Raw genomic sequence first — 16,762 nt, forward strand, 5'->3', positions numbered from 1 at the left:
GGTACAATGGAGGGAAAAGCAAAACAAAAATGCGAAAAAAAGGCAAATTGTTTGTTTCTGGCTGTACCACCTACAGTCTCTCCCCTGAGCTAGCTGCAGCAGTCTGAAGTGTGTCAGATGTAAAGAGTAAACAACACTCCACATCATCTCCAGACTCCATCTGAAACTTTTCAACAAAATAAGACAATCAGCTATAAAACTGAAAATACAGCTTCTCTGCAAAGACAAACTAAATCACTTGATTAACGTAATCGCAACGTCTCCCGGCCATTTTTCACCGCAGAAAGCGGGAAAAACTACCCAACAAACTACAGGCCAGCAAGTACAGCTGAAAAGATTAGACGATTAAACACAGAACTGTTTTGATCGTTTTCAGTTTGCATAGAGTACTTTTGCTTTAAATACCTAAAGTACATTTTCCTGACGATACATACTTTTACTTATGTAACATTTTCAATGCAGGACTTGTAACAGAGTATTTTTACAGTGTGGTATTAGCACTTTTAATTAAGTAAAGGGACCGAATACTTCTTCCTCCACTGATGCAGGTAAAGAAAGTGAATAGCATGCCACTTATCTGATTATCTGTTAATCTCACTCGCATTGTTTGCCTTTGTTGTTCTTTCCAACTGTTCAGGACAAAATGCCAGAAGTGCGTCAGAGTTCTTTTGCCTTGCTTGGCGATTTAACCAAGGCTTGTTTCCAACACGTCAAACCATGCATTGGTATGTTCTGTGCAGTTTACTCTGAAACACTGTTTGGCCATAAATTGTTGGTGTGTTGCTAAATTTGCTCACTTTCCTTCTTCCAGCTGATTTTATGCCCATACTGGGTAGTAATTTAAACCCAGAACTAATATCAGTGTGCAACAATGCAACATGGGCAATTGGAGAGATATCTATACAAATGGGTGAGTGCCAACAAAATGCCACTACATGTCACCATTCACACCGTATATTTTGTTAACAAAATACTGAGTCACCAGAGTAAACAGCCAACAGATTTCTTTCCATGCTTTCTTACTGTTCCTACACCACGCTTAGGGTCTGAAATGCAGCCGTACATTGCCATGGTGCTGCACCAGCTGGTGGAGATCATTAACAGGCCCAATACCCCAAAGACTCTACTGGAGAACACAGGTACCACTCGGTGGCAGTGCTGAGCCAGCCAGCCAGGTTGCCACACACAGGGAGGTGCTCACACACTCCGGTCCATTCAGCCAGGATTCACCACACTCACTAGGGTGCCTGTCCTGCCCTTTAAGCTCTATCCAAAAAACCCTTCCCAAGCCATGGGCCTTACAGGTTTGGCTGGTTTCACCAAAGTATGCAAACTATTTCAGCTAATGATTTGTTACCTGGCAGTGTGGCCTGTACATGGAGATAAAAGATACCGTGGGCAAGCCCTGGTGTGAAATTCTTGAGACTCTTGGATCGAGCGAGCCATGTAAGTGCCCAGTCTGGGAATTTACTAATGTGGACTGACTGTGCATCATCAGGTGAAGTAGAATACTGAAGCAGAACAACAACAGCTCACATAGTTAACTGTTAGACTGACATTTTCAGAATACTTAAACAATAACTACTCATAAATGATTGAGAGAACACCTAAACTGACTAAATGTAGGGCACCTAGCCTAGAGTATTTTAAAAACAGAAGGTTACACCGTGCTCTCGTTTTTACCAATTGAATAATAATGGAAATTATGATTTGATGAGTCAAAGAGACCATCCCAACCAAAAGGTGCATTCCAGGGTGAAGTGTAACCTGCCTAAATTAAAGAAAATCTAGGGACTCTGTAGATGTGTTCCTGTTTGTTTGCTGTCAGTTTATTTGTTGCTTTTATTTACTGTTCTTTAAATGTGGATGCATATCTGCCAATAGATGTTAAATGTTGTTAAGAATGGCCAATGTTTAATGCAGGATACATGATAATTATAACTGTGTCACGCCAGTTTGAGTTTTCTTAACAGTTTGAACTTTTCTTCACAATTTGTTGCACGTTTTCAGTGTGTGAATTGGAAACACGACAGAGAACCAACGGATACAAAACGACTAAATGAACTCAATTTAAATAAGACAGCCATGTAACACCACAGTCGGTTAACAGTGGCTGTGGCAGCAAGTTGTTGGAGAGTGCATGGTGGCACTTTTCACTTTGTCTCTGATCAGCTTATCCTGCACTGAACTTTATTCTAATGAGCATACCATCTGCTTTCTGCATGTGTCATTGGACTGTTCATAAATGCCTGTTTGTTAATGAGAATGTTGCATAGTTTTGTGTCTCTTAAACTTAGGTCCTCCCTCCTCTCTGCCTCATAAGAACCTGCTGTGCTGGATACTAGTCTCCCTCCATATAGTTGGCTTGGAGTAATCTGTCATTTCTTTTCAAAAGAGCAACAACAACAAAATAATAACTTTTCTGTTTTGTTATGAAAAATTAACATTTGTGAGTTTAAGGGAGAAATCTCTGAAAGCCCAAGTGAAATGCTCTTGTTTAGGCCAGTCACAAACACATGCTACACCTTGGCAAGCCTGTGTCTTACACATTGAGAAATCAAGCTAATGGATTTGAATTAGTTTCACAGTAGATGTGAATAGCTTTTCGATCCCCATGATTTGTGAAAGCAGATGCCATTGTTTGCCTTTTTCTATGAATGTCCTGTCAAAGTTGTCAATGTGTTCTCCCTTAAACGTGTTGTATGTTTTTTTAGAGTGTCATATTACATATTTACATTCCTCCCCATGATTGAAGGGGCAGTAATAATCAACACTAGTGAAATCTTCTGTTTATTATCATACACAGATTCTGTTGATTTATGTCTCTGAGTTGTTTGTTTTTTCTTTATTTTTCTCCTCCCCTCCTCATTGCTCATGTCTTGGTTGGCGTTTGGTGGTGTGTAACCGTGATTGCGTTACCTTAGCAATAACAATTGGTCGTCTTGGTTACGTTTGTCCTCAAGAGGTGGCACCCATGCTACAGCAGTTTATAAGACCCTGGTGTGTATTATACAATCTTTTATTTAATTCATTTCCTCTCTGCTTTCTTCCTATCTTCTCGTCTGTCTCCTGTTCTGCCCTGTTGCTCTCCTCTCCTCACTCCTCACTTTCCTTCTTAAAAGAAGTCTTTTCAGTTTTTTGTTTTTTTTCTTCTTATCAGTTTGTAATCATTGCCAACCATGTGACTAACCCTGTCCTCTTTTAGGTCCTACTTGTGATTCGTTTTTTGTATTTTATTTGCCTTAGTAGCACCTTCATGTATTATACATTACTTTGTTTAATTTCTAGTTGTTTTTTGTCATTGTTAACTGTCGCTAACCTAAAAGATGCATGGGATCAGATTTGTCACATGCCTGCTGGTTCAACAACAGAGAAAGGATGCAGTTTTTGCTGCTAAATAGCATTTCCTAAATCCCTTTCTCATATAGTAGTCACCCAGCTGCATGTGCCTGTCCCAACAAAAAAAATACCCTAAATCTTCTCTAGTCAATCTTTTTTTAAAACGTAATGTTATTTTCAAGGTGCTATAGATGAGGTTTTGCTGAACACACTCCTCATAGGCAAAAGTGAAGTTATAAGAACTCAAAGTAGTTTTGTTACAAGTTTAAAAAAAAAAAATCTGTTTGTGTGCATGCTTGACTTGTTGTGGTTATCTCTCAGATCATTGTAGACACAATTTTCTCCTCACATGGATATATACATAGTCTAATATGTTTCTGCTGATAAGGACCACAATTATTAGTGATGATAAGAAAACACCTAAACATTACATTTATATTAAGGATAGAAATAGGCTATATTTGTTGATCTCTCACAAATATGAATGTTAGTGAATTCATATAGGTATTTGCTGTAGTCATTCATAATTGCAGCTGTTTAGTAGATTTATACAAGTTTCTAAAATAGTCTTTGTTGTTGTTGATATGTTTGATGGTAAATTTGGTCGTCCCTGTTGCCAGGTGCACCTCTCTACGAAATATTAGAGACAATGAGGAGAAAGACTCTGCGTTCAGAGGAATTTGCACTATGATCAGTGTGAATCCGGGAGGTGTAGTGCAGGTGAGGTCCAGCAACATGATGGTTAGCATGGTCACTGTGTTGTCAGTTGCTGCGCAAGTTGAAATGTTGCCTCACCTCTCTTCTCTGGAACAGGATTTTATATTCTTCTGTGACGCAGTGGCCTCCTGGGTAAATCCAAAGGACGACCTCAGAGACATGTTCTACAAGGTAAAAGCTGAAAAGGATCCATTTTTTCCAACACAAACAACATGTACTGAATGAAATCACAATTCAATTTACTGATTTCACTGAGTACAATTTCTGCAAAAATCAGAGTCATCGCTGCATTTATGATCACTCCCTGTGCAACCAATCCTCACTAATTCACTCGTCTGTGAACCACTGTGCAATGTTAGCAATATTTCCACTCGTGACAAATGCAATAACCCCTTATAAGTTGTCTCCTCCAGTTACAGTATTCATACGTTATTGTATTTGTTGCAGTCTGTTATACAGTATCTGAAGTTTTTTGTCTTATTTTATTTAAATTAATTTACCTTGTATAATCTTTTTCTACTTTATCGGCTTTCGACTTCCTATGTGCCTAGACTGTTTAATGTACTGTATGCCCAATCTCTCAAAGACAAACTAAATCACCTGATTAACGCAACGTTATCACGTCTCCCGGCCATTTTTCACAGTAGTTCTGCATTACATTAGTTAATTTGCTCTCAAGTTTTATTTGTTTTTTTGGCCGTGTATTCTCCGTTTAAATTCATTTACCAAACCGTGGCTCCCGTACTGTTTTGGTTCAGTGCGAATACATGAACCGTTCCGCCCCTAGTGTCTACACTTGACACACAATAACTCTGTCATGCACAAGATCTATTTTGGAAAAGGCAGCACAGCATTACAACTTGGTGTGAACTTCTCCGGGTGTTTGATTTCAGATCCTTCACGGGTTTAAGAACCAGGTGGGAGAGGAGAACTGGAGCCGCTTCTCAGATCAGTTCCCCATGCCACTGAAGGAACGACTGGCGACATTTTACGGGGTGTAACTGTTTCCGCAGCAGGGTGCCTCATCGCTGGGGTCAGTTTCCTTCCTCCGATATCATTTGCTATTGTAGAAAATACATTCATAAAACTTTGGGATTTCAGTATTCATTTAATACAAAAGAAATGTTGCTGTAGGATTGTGTCGCATTCTAATGAGGCTTTCTTTCTCCACAGGTCATATACTATGGGAGACAATATTGGGAACCTCTTTTACCCAGGGAACATGTTACCCTTTACTGGGGGGAAGGGTCGGCCTGCTGAGGGGAGGGAAGGGGTGCGGACCCCTCCCTGACCTGAAGGACGGGGTGGGAGGGAGGTGGTAGCTGCAGTGCTCAGTGCCCCCACTGCACGGGCAAAGGGGGGAAAGGGACTGCCAGAACAACCTTATCATGGGAGGAAAATTCAAGTTATCACATCTCAATCAGAAATAACAAAATCTATCACCTTTTTTTTCTTGCCAATTATTCCCCAAACGTCATATTTTCTGTTACCTGAACGACTGAGAAGAAATGTAAGCAAAGCTGAATTTTTTTGCAAAACACTGTGAAGCATTTGCTCTTTGATTTTGGTTAGATGAGGAGAGTTTGCACGTTGAAAGGTGCAGAAAATGGACTTCAGAGCAGTTATACGCATTTATTATCATGTCAGCCAGGTAAAAGGCATGTGGTGATTTTTACTTGTCGAGTTTTTTAAATTGAGTTAAGTTAAAGGTTCTTCAAGAAGTAATTTCTCTAAATACAAAGATAGCTTCAGTCTAAGAAAAAGCAGCTGATGCTAAGAAAGCATCCTAGTGGATCCGACTTTGGAGGACACAATTTTATAATGCTGCATATCACCAAGAATAAGTTATCATCTATATAGTTATCACATTTTTTCAGTGTTTCCATTCTTTATCAGGGCAAACTCTGTTTATTATGTCACTGGAGAGCACACAATGTTCTTTTAAGAGCAGTTTTCCTGGGAATAGGTAGCATGCTTGTATCATTGTGAAAAGCTGTGGAACATTAGTGGTGTGTGTTGCGTCTGACAGCTGTCATTGCTCTGTGATAAGGTTCTTCCTTGACCTTGTAATTTATCTATTTACAGTACTTTTTTTGTTGTTTTTGTTTCCTCTACCTGAGAATTACAGCAAACGGCTGTGACGTAGCATGACTTGGTTTATGCATCGAATTCCGGAAATGTTTAAAATCTTGGCTGTGGTGTAACGTCGGAGTGAATCTCTCGGTTTGGTCTTGTGGCGTGAATGTGACGTGGACATTCATTAGCGAGCTTTAGATGCTTACAATCCTTTATATTTTCTCATGAGTTTATGACTCTGGCGGTCAGAACCATGCAGCCCATCGAATGAATGTTAAATATGTTAATTTGTCAATGTTCAGAAGTTTTCTTCTTGGTTGTTTGGCTTCTTGTGCTAAAAGCATGATCTTGAGGATGACTGTATAATGTCTTGGGTGGTTGTGTTTTGTGGGGTACTTTCATCTCTTGCATGTTGGTGGCCCCTCACAGCCCAACATATAGTGGGAAGGGGATTACGGGAGGGAGGGGAGCTTAAATTAAAGGTTAAAAAGTACATAGTAACCATTTATGTATTGCAACACTGGGACTTTTATAACTTCACATACATCTTGCTGGAGTGCTCCCCCTAAACTTTTACCCCATAGCTGGATGTATAGTTTTTAAATACTGTGAAACTACAACAATGTTATTGTCTCTGGTTGTTTTGCGCTGTTATATTTTATAAAATGTGTATGTGTTTAAGTTACAGATAGCCTTAATGTATTCCATGATGGGTTGGAGAGATAAGATTGTTGTTTTATTATTTTTTTAATGCCCTGCCAGTTATTGTTCCTCTGCTGGCCAGAGTAATTACTGCGGTATTTTAACCCTTTGCGATGCACATAACATGCACTTAACATTTTAATTGCAAGTGCTTGAAATATGATGTATAATGATGATGTAGCTAAACCCTTCAGAATATGACATTAGTGTTAACAGATCATCATCATTCAGTATTGCTGCTAAAATGTGTTTACCAGACGCATTAAATATCTTGATGCAATGGGGTTATTAGTTTGTGAAAGTGTCTTAGATAAACTTTCACAAAACGAAATATATAACTGATCCCTTAGATTTAACATGAATGAGGTAAACAGTAAATACAGGATATAATGCATCATGGAATACAGAGGCAAATACTTATATGTGCCACATCGTTTTGTGTTTTGAAGTGATTTTGTCTGTCACATTCCAGCTCTTTGGCATGCAAGTAAATGGAGTAAACGGTGAATTGATGGTGTGTGTATGTGTGTGTGTGTGTGTGTGTGTGTGTGTGTGGGTGTCCAAAACACATGCAAAACAATCCCCCCCATTATTGTGCTGTATTTCTGACTTGACTGCTGCTATACATTTTAGTTGTGTTTCACTACTTGAATACGTGTTTTCTATGTGTTAACCTCAGGTTGTCTGTGTTCATTGTTATTTGTTATCATTTTCCCAATGTGTGCGCTTTCATGCATCTCCTCTCAACAACTAAAGATTAGTAAAACTTCATATTAAAAATGGGTGACTGGGTGTTAATTGACTTTAATGTTAATATGTGTGCAACACTGCTAGTTGTCAAATGTGATTACAATTACAAGGCGGGGGGGAAGAATAAAATGGTAATTTGCACATACTGAATGTACTTGTCAGATTATGGTAAACATTTAGTGTAATGTGCACACAATGCCTTGAGAGCAAATACTTTGAGGTTTCGTTGGGGTTTTAGATAAACAGTTTACGGAATCTGAAGAAACAGGTAACACCTAATTTGAAAGTTAAGAAATATGTTGACAACTCATAAAGATAATATTATGAACATAATTTGCAAACATAAGTTTGACTTTCTATGAAGTTTTACTGAAAATTTGTATTTTATAAAACACCCACCAATATTAAGGAATGTCTAAAAACTCCTGTATTCTCATTTAGCCTTCAAACTTGATTGACTATCTGCCTTCATCTTTTTTGCTAATAAAAGTAAAAACATCATTTTGATAGACATGATTTGAATTTTTTTTTATAAGCTGCTGAATTAAAAAAAAAAGTAATACTTTTGGGGGCCACCAAATATTTTGGATCATGCAAAGAATCTATATTGTACTGTAGTAATTTTGTAATATTTGTAAGATGATATAGTGGATGTGACTGGTTACCATTGCTTGAATCTGTACATTGTTCCAATAAATTGTTTACATTATTTATGGGCATTTGTCTTGTATATTCTCTAATTTTGTAGAGCCCCTTTCCTGCTGCAGCTGCATAATATTAGCATGCAAGGAAACATGGAGGAAACATCATAGGCCTTTAAAAGCTTGTATCAACTTCTCCCTGTAACCATGGCAGGAAGAGCCTGAGGCAGTAGTCCTCCCCCACATAAAATATGTTTTAGCATGATAAAGATGCTACCTTTTATTAAAAAAAATATTTTTTCCCGTATATTTCTTGAGCTAGATGACAGTTATCATGAATGCAAACAGCGCATTGGCAATTTACTGTACTGTGCTCAACTGTATTCAACAACAGATCTTCATAATTTCACCACACGTCCCAAACGCACCAAGCTAAACAATTTGTCAACACAACTGTGGTCAACAAATGCATCACACACAAACACTCATTTCTCTGAAAAGTAATACGCAAATTTAATGGAGGCTGTGCCAGTATGGAAACAGCATCCCAAATGCATCATATCAAGTTTATTCTAGTTTGGCTATTAATAATAACTTGATATGCATATAGCACCTGGAGAAACGATTGGCTACTTGTTGTAACATTTGAACTCGTTATATTCGAATTTGTGTTTGGCTAAGATCCCTGTCGGTAAAACTCATTTTAATAGTTATAGGTGGTGGCCAAAATCTGTACTAAACAATGTAATGCACACTTACATAGAAGAAACCTTGATAGATGCAAAGTTGTGTTCACAGCGGGGTTGGAACATAGTATTATATGATTTCAATTAGCATAATTTAGCATTATGGGCATTATACCCGACCCGATACCGGATAAGCGGATGAAGATGGATGGATGGATGGCATTATACCGGTATTATGTGTAGTTCTGTAGTCCGGCGTATGTTTGTTTTCGCGTTTTCTGTTTTCAAAGAATTGAGGAAATGATGTTTCGCCTAATTCCCAGCTCTGCTCCTTTAATGTGCCAAGGCAACATGTTCAGTACACACGAGTCCAGAAGTTGACGCGGATCACATGAACGCAGCACATCATAGACGGACGTTCATTTGCATTTTCCGCCATTGGTGGCGCTGTTTCGTCCACCAAAAGTCTACATTTCTACGTCGGGAAGAACCCATGGGCGAGAGACGCAACACAGCCGAGTGGTGGAGGTGGAGTCTGTAGGTGGGGAGGGAGAAGAAAGGGGAGAGACGGAAAACGGGGAAAGGCAGATACAACAGAAACGGGGGGAGGACGCTGGATGATTTACGCTTTAAAAGTTGCATTACAACAAATTCCAGAGTTTCGGTGAAGAGGAATAAAACAAGATGATAACGCCCTACTTCCTAGAGAATTTCTGGGTATGTGGTGTTTTTATTCACGGTGTTTACACCGGTGCTATTCCTTATTATTCTCTTGCTGTGTTCCCTCCCTACCATGTTCATGTCAGCCAGGAATCAAGTATTCACGTTGCAGAGCCATGAAGCTTGCTGCCGCTGAACAGGCGGTGTCCGGTGCCGCCAGACACACAGGCTACTGGTCACCAGCCCCCCGGCCCTTGTTATTTTTTCTCGGCGATTATTATTTTGCCACCCCGGGGTTTGGGCCTCTGTAAACGTATCTAACATGAAACCTTAAAGAATCCACCCTTGCTCCCTCTAATTGGCTCTTTCGGGCTTGCTTGGAATGTTTATGGTCAGTTCCATGAATGTCATTGGACGTTTCGTATGTCAGTCATAGCCACTTGGCCGTTCGCTTCATTTTCTTCCGTATTAAAGTTTCGTTGAGAGGCCAGATGTTTAGTAAGTTAGAGGACAGCTTTATAAACACGAAAGCACTCTCACATTCTCTCACATTGTATTGGACAATTAGCTGATATTTTTGTATAGCCACTGCTGTAGTGTATGTAACACTATTACACTGTGTACAGTGTTGTCTATGTACTTCCGAGAGGTCATTTTGTTTCCGATTTGACGTGGCCACGGTATGTTATTGCAGGTTGAGAAGTAAATGTCCGTCTCACTGATATTAATTGCATCCGCAACCAACCTATCTGTTTTTTTTTTCTTTCTTTTATTGCTCCACAGTGTTATCAAAGGTGAAAACAACGCCAGCTTCCTCCCTCTCTCTCTCTCTCTCTCTCTCTCTCTCTCTTTTAACTCTAAAATATAAGGTCATGTATTGCACTATTACCACTTCTGCAAGTATGGGTCATAATTTTGATTTTTATATGATAATAAATGTGTTATGACTTTGCTCTGTTAACTCCTTTTGATCAGGTGCACTGACAGCTCTGCAAAAGCAGTGCTAAGTTTAAATTTCATGCTGTCAAAACGTATATATTTTGCATATAGTATGTATTTAGTGATTATATGTTGAATGAGAAGTTTATACATGTCTATTTTGTAGACTGTTGCAATTTTTTCAAATTACTGTCAAATGGCCACCATTCATAGGCAAGGCAAGGCAAGGCAGCTTTATTTGTATAGCACATTTCAGCAACAGGGCAATTCAAAGTGCTTTACACGAAATCAGTTAAACAGATAAAACACAAGTACAAACAGTTAAAAATCATAAGCATTAAAAACTAATAAAACACATGAATAATGCAATCCTGTTTTCCCTAAGGTGGCAAACAGCTCTGGCTTTTAGCCTCAGTTGACCTCTTTTCCAGGTGGTAAAAGCTGGAAAGACTATCCTGCTTACATATAGCTGATAAAATCAACTTTGTTACTAAACATGATGTTAAGCAAAGTCATTTAAAAATGCAGTGCTGTCATCCTCCAAAGCCTTTTTCCAAAGGAGACTTCATCATTAACTAAATGGAAAAGAGGAGAGCCTCGAGCCCTAGACTCTCTTGATTCTTCAATCTGGCCTTTGTGCCCTGCCCTGTGGGACACAAGAGAATCCAGTGATGGCAAAGATCAGCTGTGTGTTTAACATGCAGGAGACACACACACTCACACACACACACACACACACACACACACACACACACCACACACCACACCACCACACACACACACACACACACACACTGGCATTGGCATTAGGGGATGCATCCATTTCCCTTTTGACTACAAATCATCACCACATGCAGACAACCACACACACGTCAGGCTTCACAGAGTATATACATGTCCCCACTCTACGCTCTCTCACTCTGTACTCTTTCTTAGAGACATTTTTGTTTATTTCTGGCATTGTATGTAATCTTGGCATGGATCTCCCTTCAGGGCCAATACATTTAGGAATTAGGAGCCAGACATGGTTCTGCCATGTCACCTCTGTCAAAGTTGCAGTACTTGATTTGTCACCGGCTGAAACATTTCCACTCAATAGATTTATGTGCAAGTCTTAAATGCGATTTTCTCCTCTTTTTTTCTTTGTGTGAAATGTGTTACTGTCCCCACGTGTGCTGAAATGTCTAAGGCAGTGGATTAGTAGGCTATGTCAAGTAAAAATAAGGCGGCAGGTAGTTGGCCTAATGCTCTAGTTTTTTGTCCTACATCTATGATGAGCTTATGTTTCATGTGGAGTCTGTTAGCCTCCAGCATGGCATGGGAAATTCAGATTGCGATGTGATAAGCAAACAGTGTTGATACAGCCAACAGCCCTGGCCGGGATGGCATTCTTCTCCCTTGTGTGTGTGTGTGTGTGTGTGTGTGTGTGGTCTAATAGGTTCTCACACTATATGCAAGTTTCACGGTAACACCCCCACAAATTATGGTCTGATGTGAACTGTTGCGATAATAAAGCAGTGACGGAAGTAAGACGAGATGCATGATGGTGATACATTTTTTTTTTCAAATTGCACAAATGACCAAATTGCTTGCTCAGTCTTTGTCTTTAGAGGAAGGCCCTGCAGAGTGTTGCAGTGGGATTGAGTTGCGAGGTTACAGTCCCTCTAGGGAGAAAAGGTTTTGGTCAACATTGGCTTTTGTTTTAGCTTGAAACAGAAATCCTGCCATAATGCTTTTACTGTTTTGTGTCTCATGAACTCCTATTGTAAGCTAGGTTTAATGGTGCATTAATGGGTCAAAAAGTATTGATAAACTAAGTTGTTGTGGGATGTAGCCAGTAGCCGGACACTCAATGCCACATCCCTAACTGTAAGTAGTGGTGAGGTTCTTCTACATGAACCTTTTACCGCTAACAAAGCTTGGCCTGTGTGTGCTTTCTACATACTTAACATACACTGTGTTAGTGTGCTGTGACAGGTCAGTGCACCACTCTCAGACTCTGATGTCATCCTGCTGTCTACCCGCTCTGTGCTCTGGGTCTGGGGTCCGCAGCTACACCAGGCTATTGTTTACAGTCCGTCTGTCTGGAGAGAGGGAGTCTTGTTTAGCTATTCTTAAATTCCTCAGTGAAAGTGTGCAAGACGTACAGTATTTCTTTCCACTGCTTTTCCCTGAGCATACAGGAGTCATGTCAGCTGGGACACACCTGACTGTTTCCTGTTTACTACCTGCTTGTGGAAATTATGACCAAGACTTCCTAAAGGCCACCTCGGCTACCTGGGATACATTTTGCAGCATTATGTGATGAATACACATCCTATATACACTACAGCAGTGACTTTAACGGCCATGACAAAGTATTTTTTTGTTCTCTTTTCAAGTTAAGAGAAATAGGTTGGTTTGTAAAGTAGTTCCACTTTGCAGCCTGCATAGTAGATCCCGACCAATATATCAGTGGGCCCATATTATCGTACGATATTAGGCATTTCCCGATCTATCGGTATCTGCATGAATAATAGCCAATTAAAAAAAGAAACTATTTTTTTAAATAACCAAATATTTGTATTGGTCTTAAAAATCAGTCGGCCTTTACTGAATAGCCATATATTTCATTTAACAGTGACGTAGCTCTTATTCTTTTAAGATGTACAGGGCTGTGCAAAAGTTTTAGGCAGGTATGAAAAAATGCTGTAAACCTAGAAGGCTTTCAAAAATGGTTGTTTTTAAAGTGTTAACAGTTTATTTTCATCAGTTAACAAAATGCAGTGAATGAACAGAAGAGAAATCTATATCATTAATATTTGGTGTGACCACCCTTTGCCTTCAAGACAGCATTAATTCTTCTCAGTACACTTGCATACAGTTTTTGAAGGAACTCGGCTGATAGGTTGTTCCAAACATCTCGGAGAACTGACCACAGATCTTCTGTGGGTGTAGGGTTACTCAAATCCTTCGGTCTCTTCATGTTCTCCCAGACACACTCGATGATGTTGAGATCAGGGCTCTGTGGGGGCCAGGCCTTCACTTCCAGGACTTCTTGTTCTTCTTTACACTGAAGATAGTTCTTAATGACCTTGGCTGTATGCTGCACATGCAGCTTTTCTTTGTTGTGAACTCAATATTTGAAGAATTTGGACTGTTGATGGGTTTGAACTTCACCTTGGACTTTTAAATATTTTAAGTGATTAATTGACTATTTGGGAGAAATGAATTGGTCAGATTATGAAAATCCAGCCCTTGATGCAGACTACCTTGTGAATAAGGCAATTAACTAACATGATAAAATTAGTGTAATTTTTTGAGAGACTCTCAAACTGTGTTTATCTTTCATTGTTTCGGAGAAGAAGGCAGTATATTTATGGAAAGATAACCAGAGCGCTCTCCGTGTCATGGGTTACATTACTGCCTGTCAGGCAATAAACACTTGATTCCCAACACACAGGATGTTGAAATGCCTGGTATTATACTTTAACAGAAAGAGAGTGAATTCCTGGCCTCCTCTGCCCGGCAGATGTTACATGATAAACTGCAGCCCTGTGGTTTTGTTTATCTGTCCTTTTAAGGTGGCTTTTCAGATTCAATATGATAGCCATGTAACCGTTTCTTTTACTCAGTAATTATTACACTGATGTTATTGTTGTGTGTGAAAACACAATACACCACAACAGTCTGTAGTGTGTTTTCTGGCAAAGGCTTCATGGTACACAGACTTGAACTGTGCTATTTGTGCGTCTCATACTAAGGTCATTAAAATAACTGTTTTTTTTATATACTGTGTGTGTGTGTGTGTGTGTGTGTGTGTGTGTGTGTGTGTATATATATATATATATATATATATATATATATATATATATTATATACTGTATATTAGGGGTGGGAATCAACAGACGCCTCCCATTATGATATATCACAATACTTATGCCACAATACAATGTTATTGCGATTTTAAATATATTGCAATATTCTGTTATATATTTCAATTCATTACCTTTTTTCAACTTCTAATTTTTCCCAATTTCAAATTACGTCCCCAAAAGGTAACTTTGTCAACATTTGTTTCATCTAAAAAGATAAATTTCTCTTTGTCCATCTCACTTCAATTTTATTGCTGCATAATGGGATTGTCGAGCAGACAAACTGACCAACACAAATAAAGTAAAAGATTGATGCTTGGCGCCTGTGTAGCGATTACAATATTGCCACTGAAGATCTTCAGGAAAAAGAAGGCAGAATTGAGAGTCAAGGCTTATTCACGAATTCTAAGCTTTTGTTTCCTTGATAACTTCAATTAAGAGTTCCTTTAACCCTTAGCAGCTCTCCGTCCGTGATGAGTCCTGATGTTGTAGCTTTTCTTTTCCTGGAAAAGAACCACAGGTTTGAGTCTAAACACCGCTGTGTAACCTGAAGTCATAGTACTGTATAACTAGGGATGGAAATAACACGTTTTATCACGAAACAATATTATATCTGTTCTTTGGACAACAATACAATATATACTGATATTACAAAGTCTGCTACGATGCTATGTCGATTCAATTCAGGGGCCTGCAACCGATACAAAGACGATACATAAGCCCATTTAACACAATCGGTTACATTTATACATATTTACAAAAGGCAACAGTATACAATTTCCTCCAGACATTTAATTGAAAAACAAACTACTCTTTTTAAAAATAAAAGAATAAATATAAAGTAGGTATTTCAAAATAAAGGCACATCTTTAGGATGATATGCATCGTTATTTTCACTTTGTATCGATAATATTGGAGCGTTGAGGATTGAATCCATATGCAGTATATTGATATAGATCGTTAAGCCCATATATTTTACTGTATATTAAATCTGCATTTAAGGTTGAGGTTGCTGCTTTTTCCCTCGAGGCTCGTCTTCTCGGTGCTTATTAAGGGATTCTGTCAGTGATAGTATTGACACACACTGAGTATTGGACAACTGACACTGTTCACTCTCTTCCTTTTTTCCATGAACTCTGTCTGTTTGCAGCTGTCTCAGCTTTTTGTGCTTTTTCCCCCCCAACAAACCTTGATTGACATGTTTGCTAACCCTCTCAGCATGTTCTTCTTCCTATCGCGTGGGGCAGGGAGTTGAAAGCTTCTCCATCTAAATCCAAGCACAATGAGTACTACTGAATGTGTGTGGTAAGAATATTAAACCCCCAACACAGGGCTTTCATCAATGAATGTCCAGAAGAGGACATTGAGAAACTGTGCGCCACTCCAGTATCACTTCTCCCTGTCGCTGCTCATGATGCAGCTGTACAGTCCTAAACTAAAGCGATGTCTTTATATTCTTGCCTACTGCGCCGTAGGATTATGTTTAGCAGAATTCCAGTAACCTGCTGAAACGTCCAAAACGCCCAGAGCCGTTTCCTGTGTTTGTGGTTTTTATTTTGTATTCATTGATATCACATTCCACATGAGCACAGTTGGTGCACAGAATGGACTCACTTCCTGTTCTGCACTGTTTGGAGCCGCGTGTTTTCGCTCACTTTTGTCACTTCCCAGTTTTGTCGACCGATTGGCCCATTGTCAATGTGTGTCTCACTTTGGGTTTCTTTCAGTTTAAGCCAGTGGTGGAAAGTTACTAAGAACATTTACTCAAGTATTGCACACATTTGAGGTACTTGTACTTTATTTGAGTCTTTTCTTTTCATACCCCTTTCTACTTCTACTCCAACTACATTTCAGAGGGAAATATTGTTACTTTTAAACTACACAACAATATATAGACTTACAAGTCCATCTGAAATGATGAGCTGATTTAACACCGAAATGTTGATCATTTCCAGTTTCTAAAATGTGAGGATTTGTCTGCATTGAATACTTTTACTTATTACATTTTCTTGATCATATCTTTTCTTAAGTTTTCATTTCACAAAGCAAGACTTTTACTTGTAAAAGAGTATATTTATGGTATATGGTGTTAGTACTTTTACTTAAGTAAGGGTCTGAATACTTCCTCCACCACTGGTTTAAGCAGCATAGTATAATAATAATGATAATTTAATAATAATTCACACTTTATTAATCCCACAAGGAAAATTACAATGTTTTTTCACTCTGATGTCAGAATACACATTACACACAGGCCTGTAATACAAAGCTGGATTAAAATACACACACATGCTCAGTACTTGCACGTGCACTAATGGATAGATGTCGGAGTGAGGGGGCTGCAACTGTTGATGGACAGGCGTCCCAAGCAGTTGGGGGTTCAGTGCCTTGCTCAAGA

General features: G+C 39.0%; 2 protein-coding genes across 13 annotated transcripts in view; both read left to right on the forward strand.

Moving 5' to 3' along the window:
- tnpo1 (transportin 1) overlaps positions 1 to 16,762 on the forward strand; it is a 38,120-nt gene that overhangs the window by 18,038 nt on the left and 3,320 nt on the right. For 2 of the 4 annotated variants that reach the window (XM_032540292.1, XM_032540293.1), the window contains exons 18-25: positions 638 to 725; positions 812 to 910; positions 1,044 to 1,139; positions 2,925 to 3,000; positions 3,960 to 4,059; positions 4,153 to 4,227; positions 4,950 to 5,089; positions 5,230 to 8,293. In XM_032540292.1, the coding sequence (XP_032396183.1) occupies positions 638 to 725; positions 812 to 910; positions 1,044 to 1,139; positions 2,925 to 3,000; positions 3,960 to 4,059; positions 4,153 to 4,227; positions 4,950 to 5,057 (642 nt within the window). In that variant the 3' untranslated portion in view covers positions 5,058 to 5,089; positions 5,230 to 8,293. Of the gene's footprint in view, positions 1 to 637; positions 726 to 811; positions 911 to 1,043; positions 1,140 to 2,924; positions 3,001 to 3,959; positions 4,060 to 4,152; positions 4,228 to 4,949; positions 5,094 to 5,229; positions 8,294 to 16,150; positions 16,157 to 16,762 lie in introns of those variants that run through there. The other 2 variants (XR_004335753.1, XR_004335754.1) reach the window with 2 other exon arrangements.
- fcho2 (FCH and mu domain containing endocytic adaptor 2) overlaps positions 9,364 to 16,762 on the forward strand; it is a 51,365-nt gene continuing 43,966 nt past the window's right edge. For 3 of the 9 annotated variants that reach the window (XM_032540289.1, XM_032540291.1, XM_032540290.1), the window contains exon 1: positions 9,377 to 9,628. In XM_032540289.1, the coding sequence (XP_032396180.1) occupies positions 9,596 to 9,628 (33 nt within the window). In that variant the 5' untranslated portion in view covers positions 9,377 to 9,595. Of the gene's footprint in view, positions 9,629 to 16,762 lie in introns of all 9 variants that reach the window. The other 6 variants (XM_032540286.1, XM_032540284.1, XM_032540282.1 and 3 more) reach the window with 5 other exon arrangements.

Source organism: Etheostoma spectabile, chromosome 16, assembly GCF_008692095.1.
Source record: "Etheostoma spectabile isolate EspeVRDwgs_2016 chromosome 16, UIUC_Espe_1.0, whole genome shotgun sequence".
Taxonomy (NCBI): domain Eukaryota; kingdom Metazoa; phylum Chordata; class Actinopteri; order Perciformes; family Percidae; genus Etheostoma; species Etheostoma spectabile.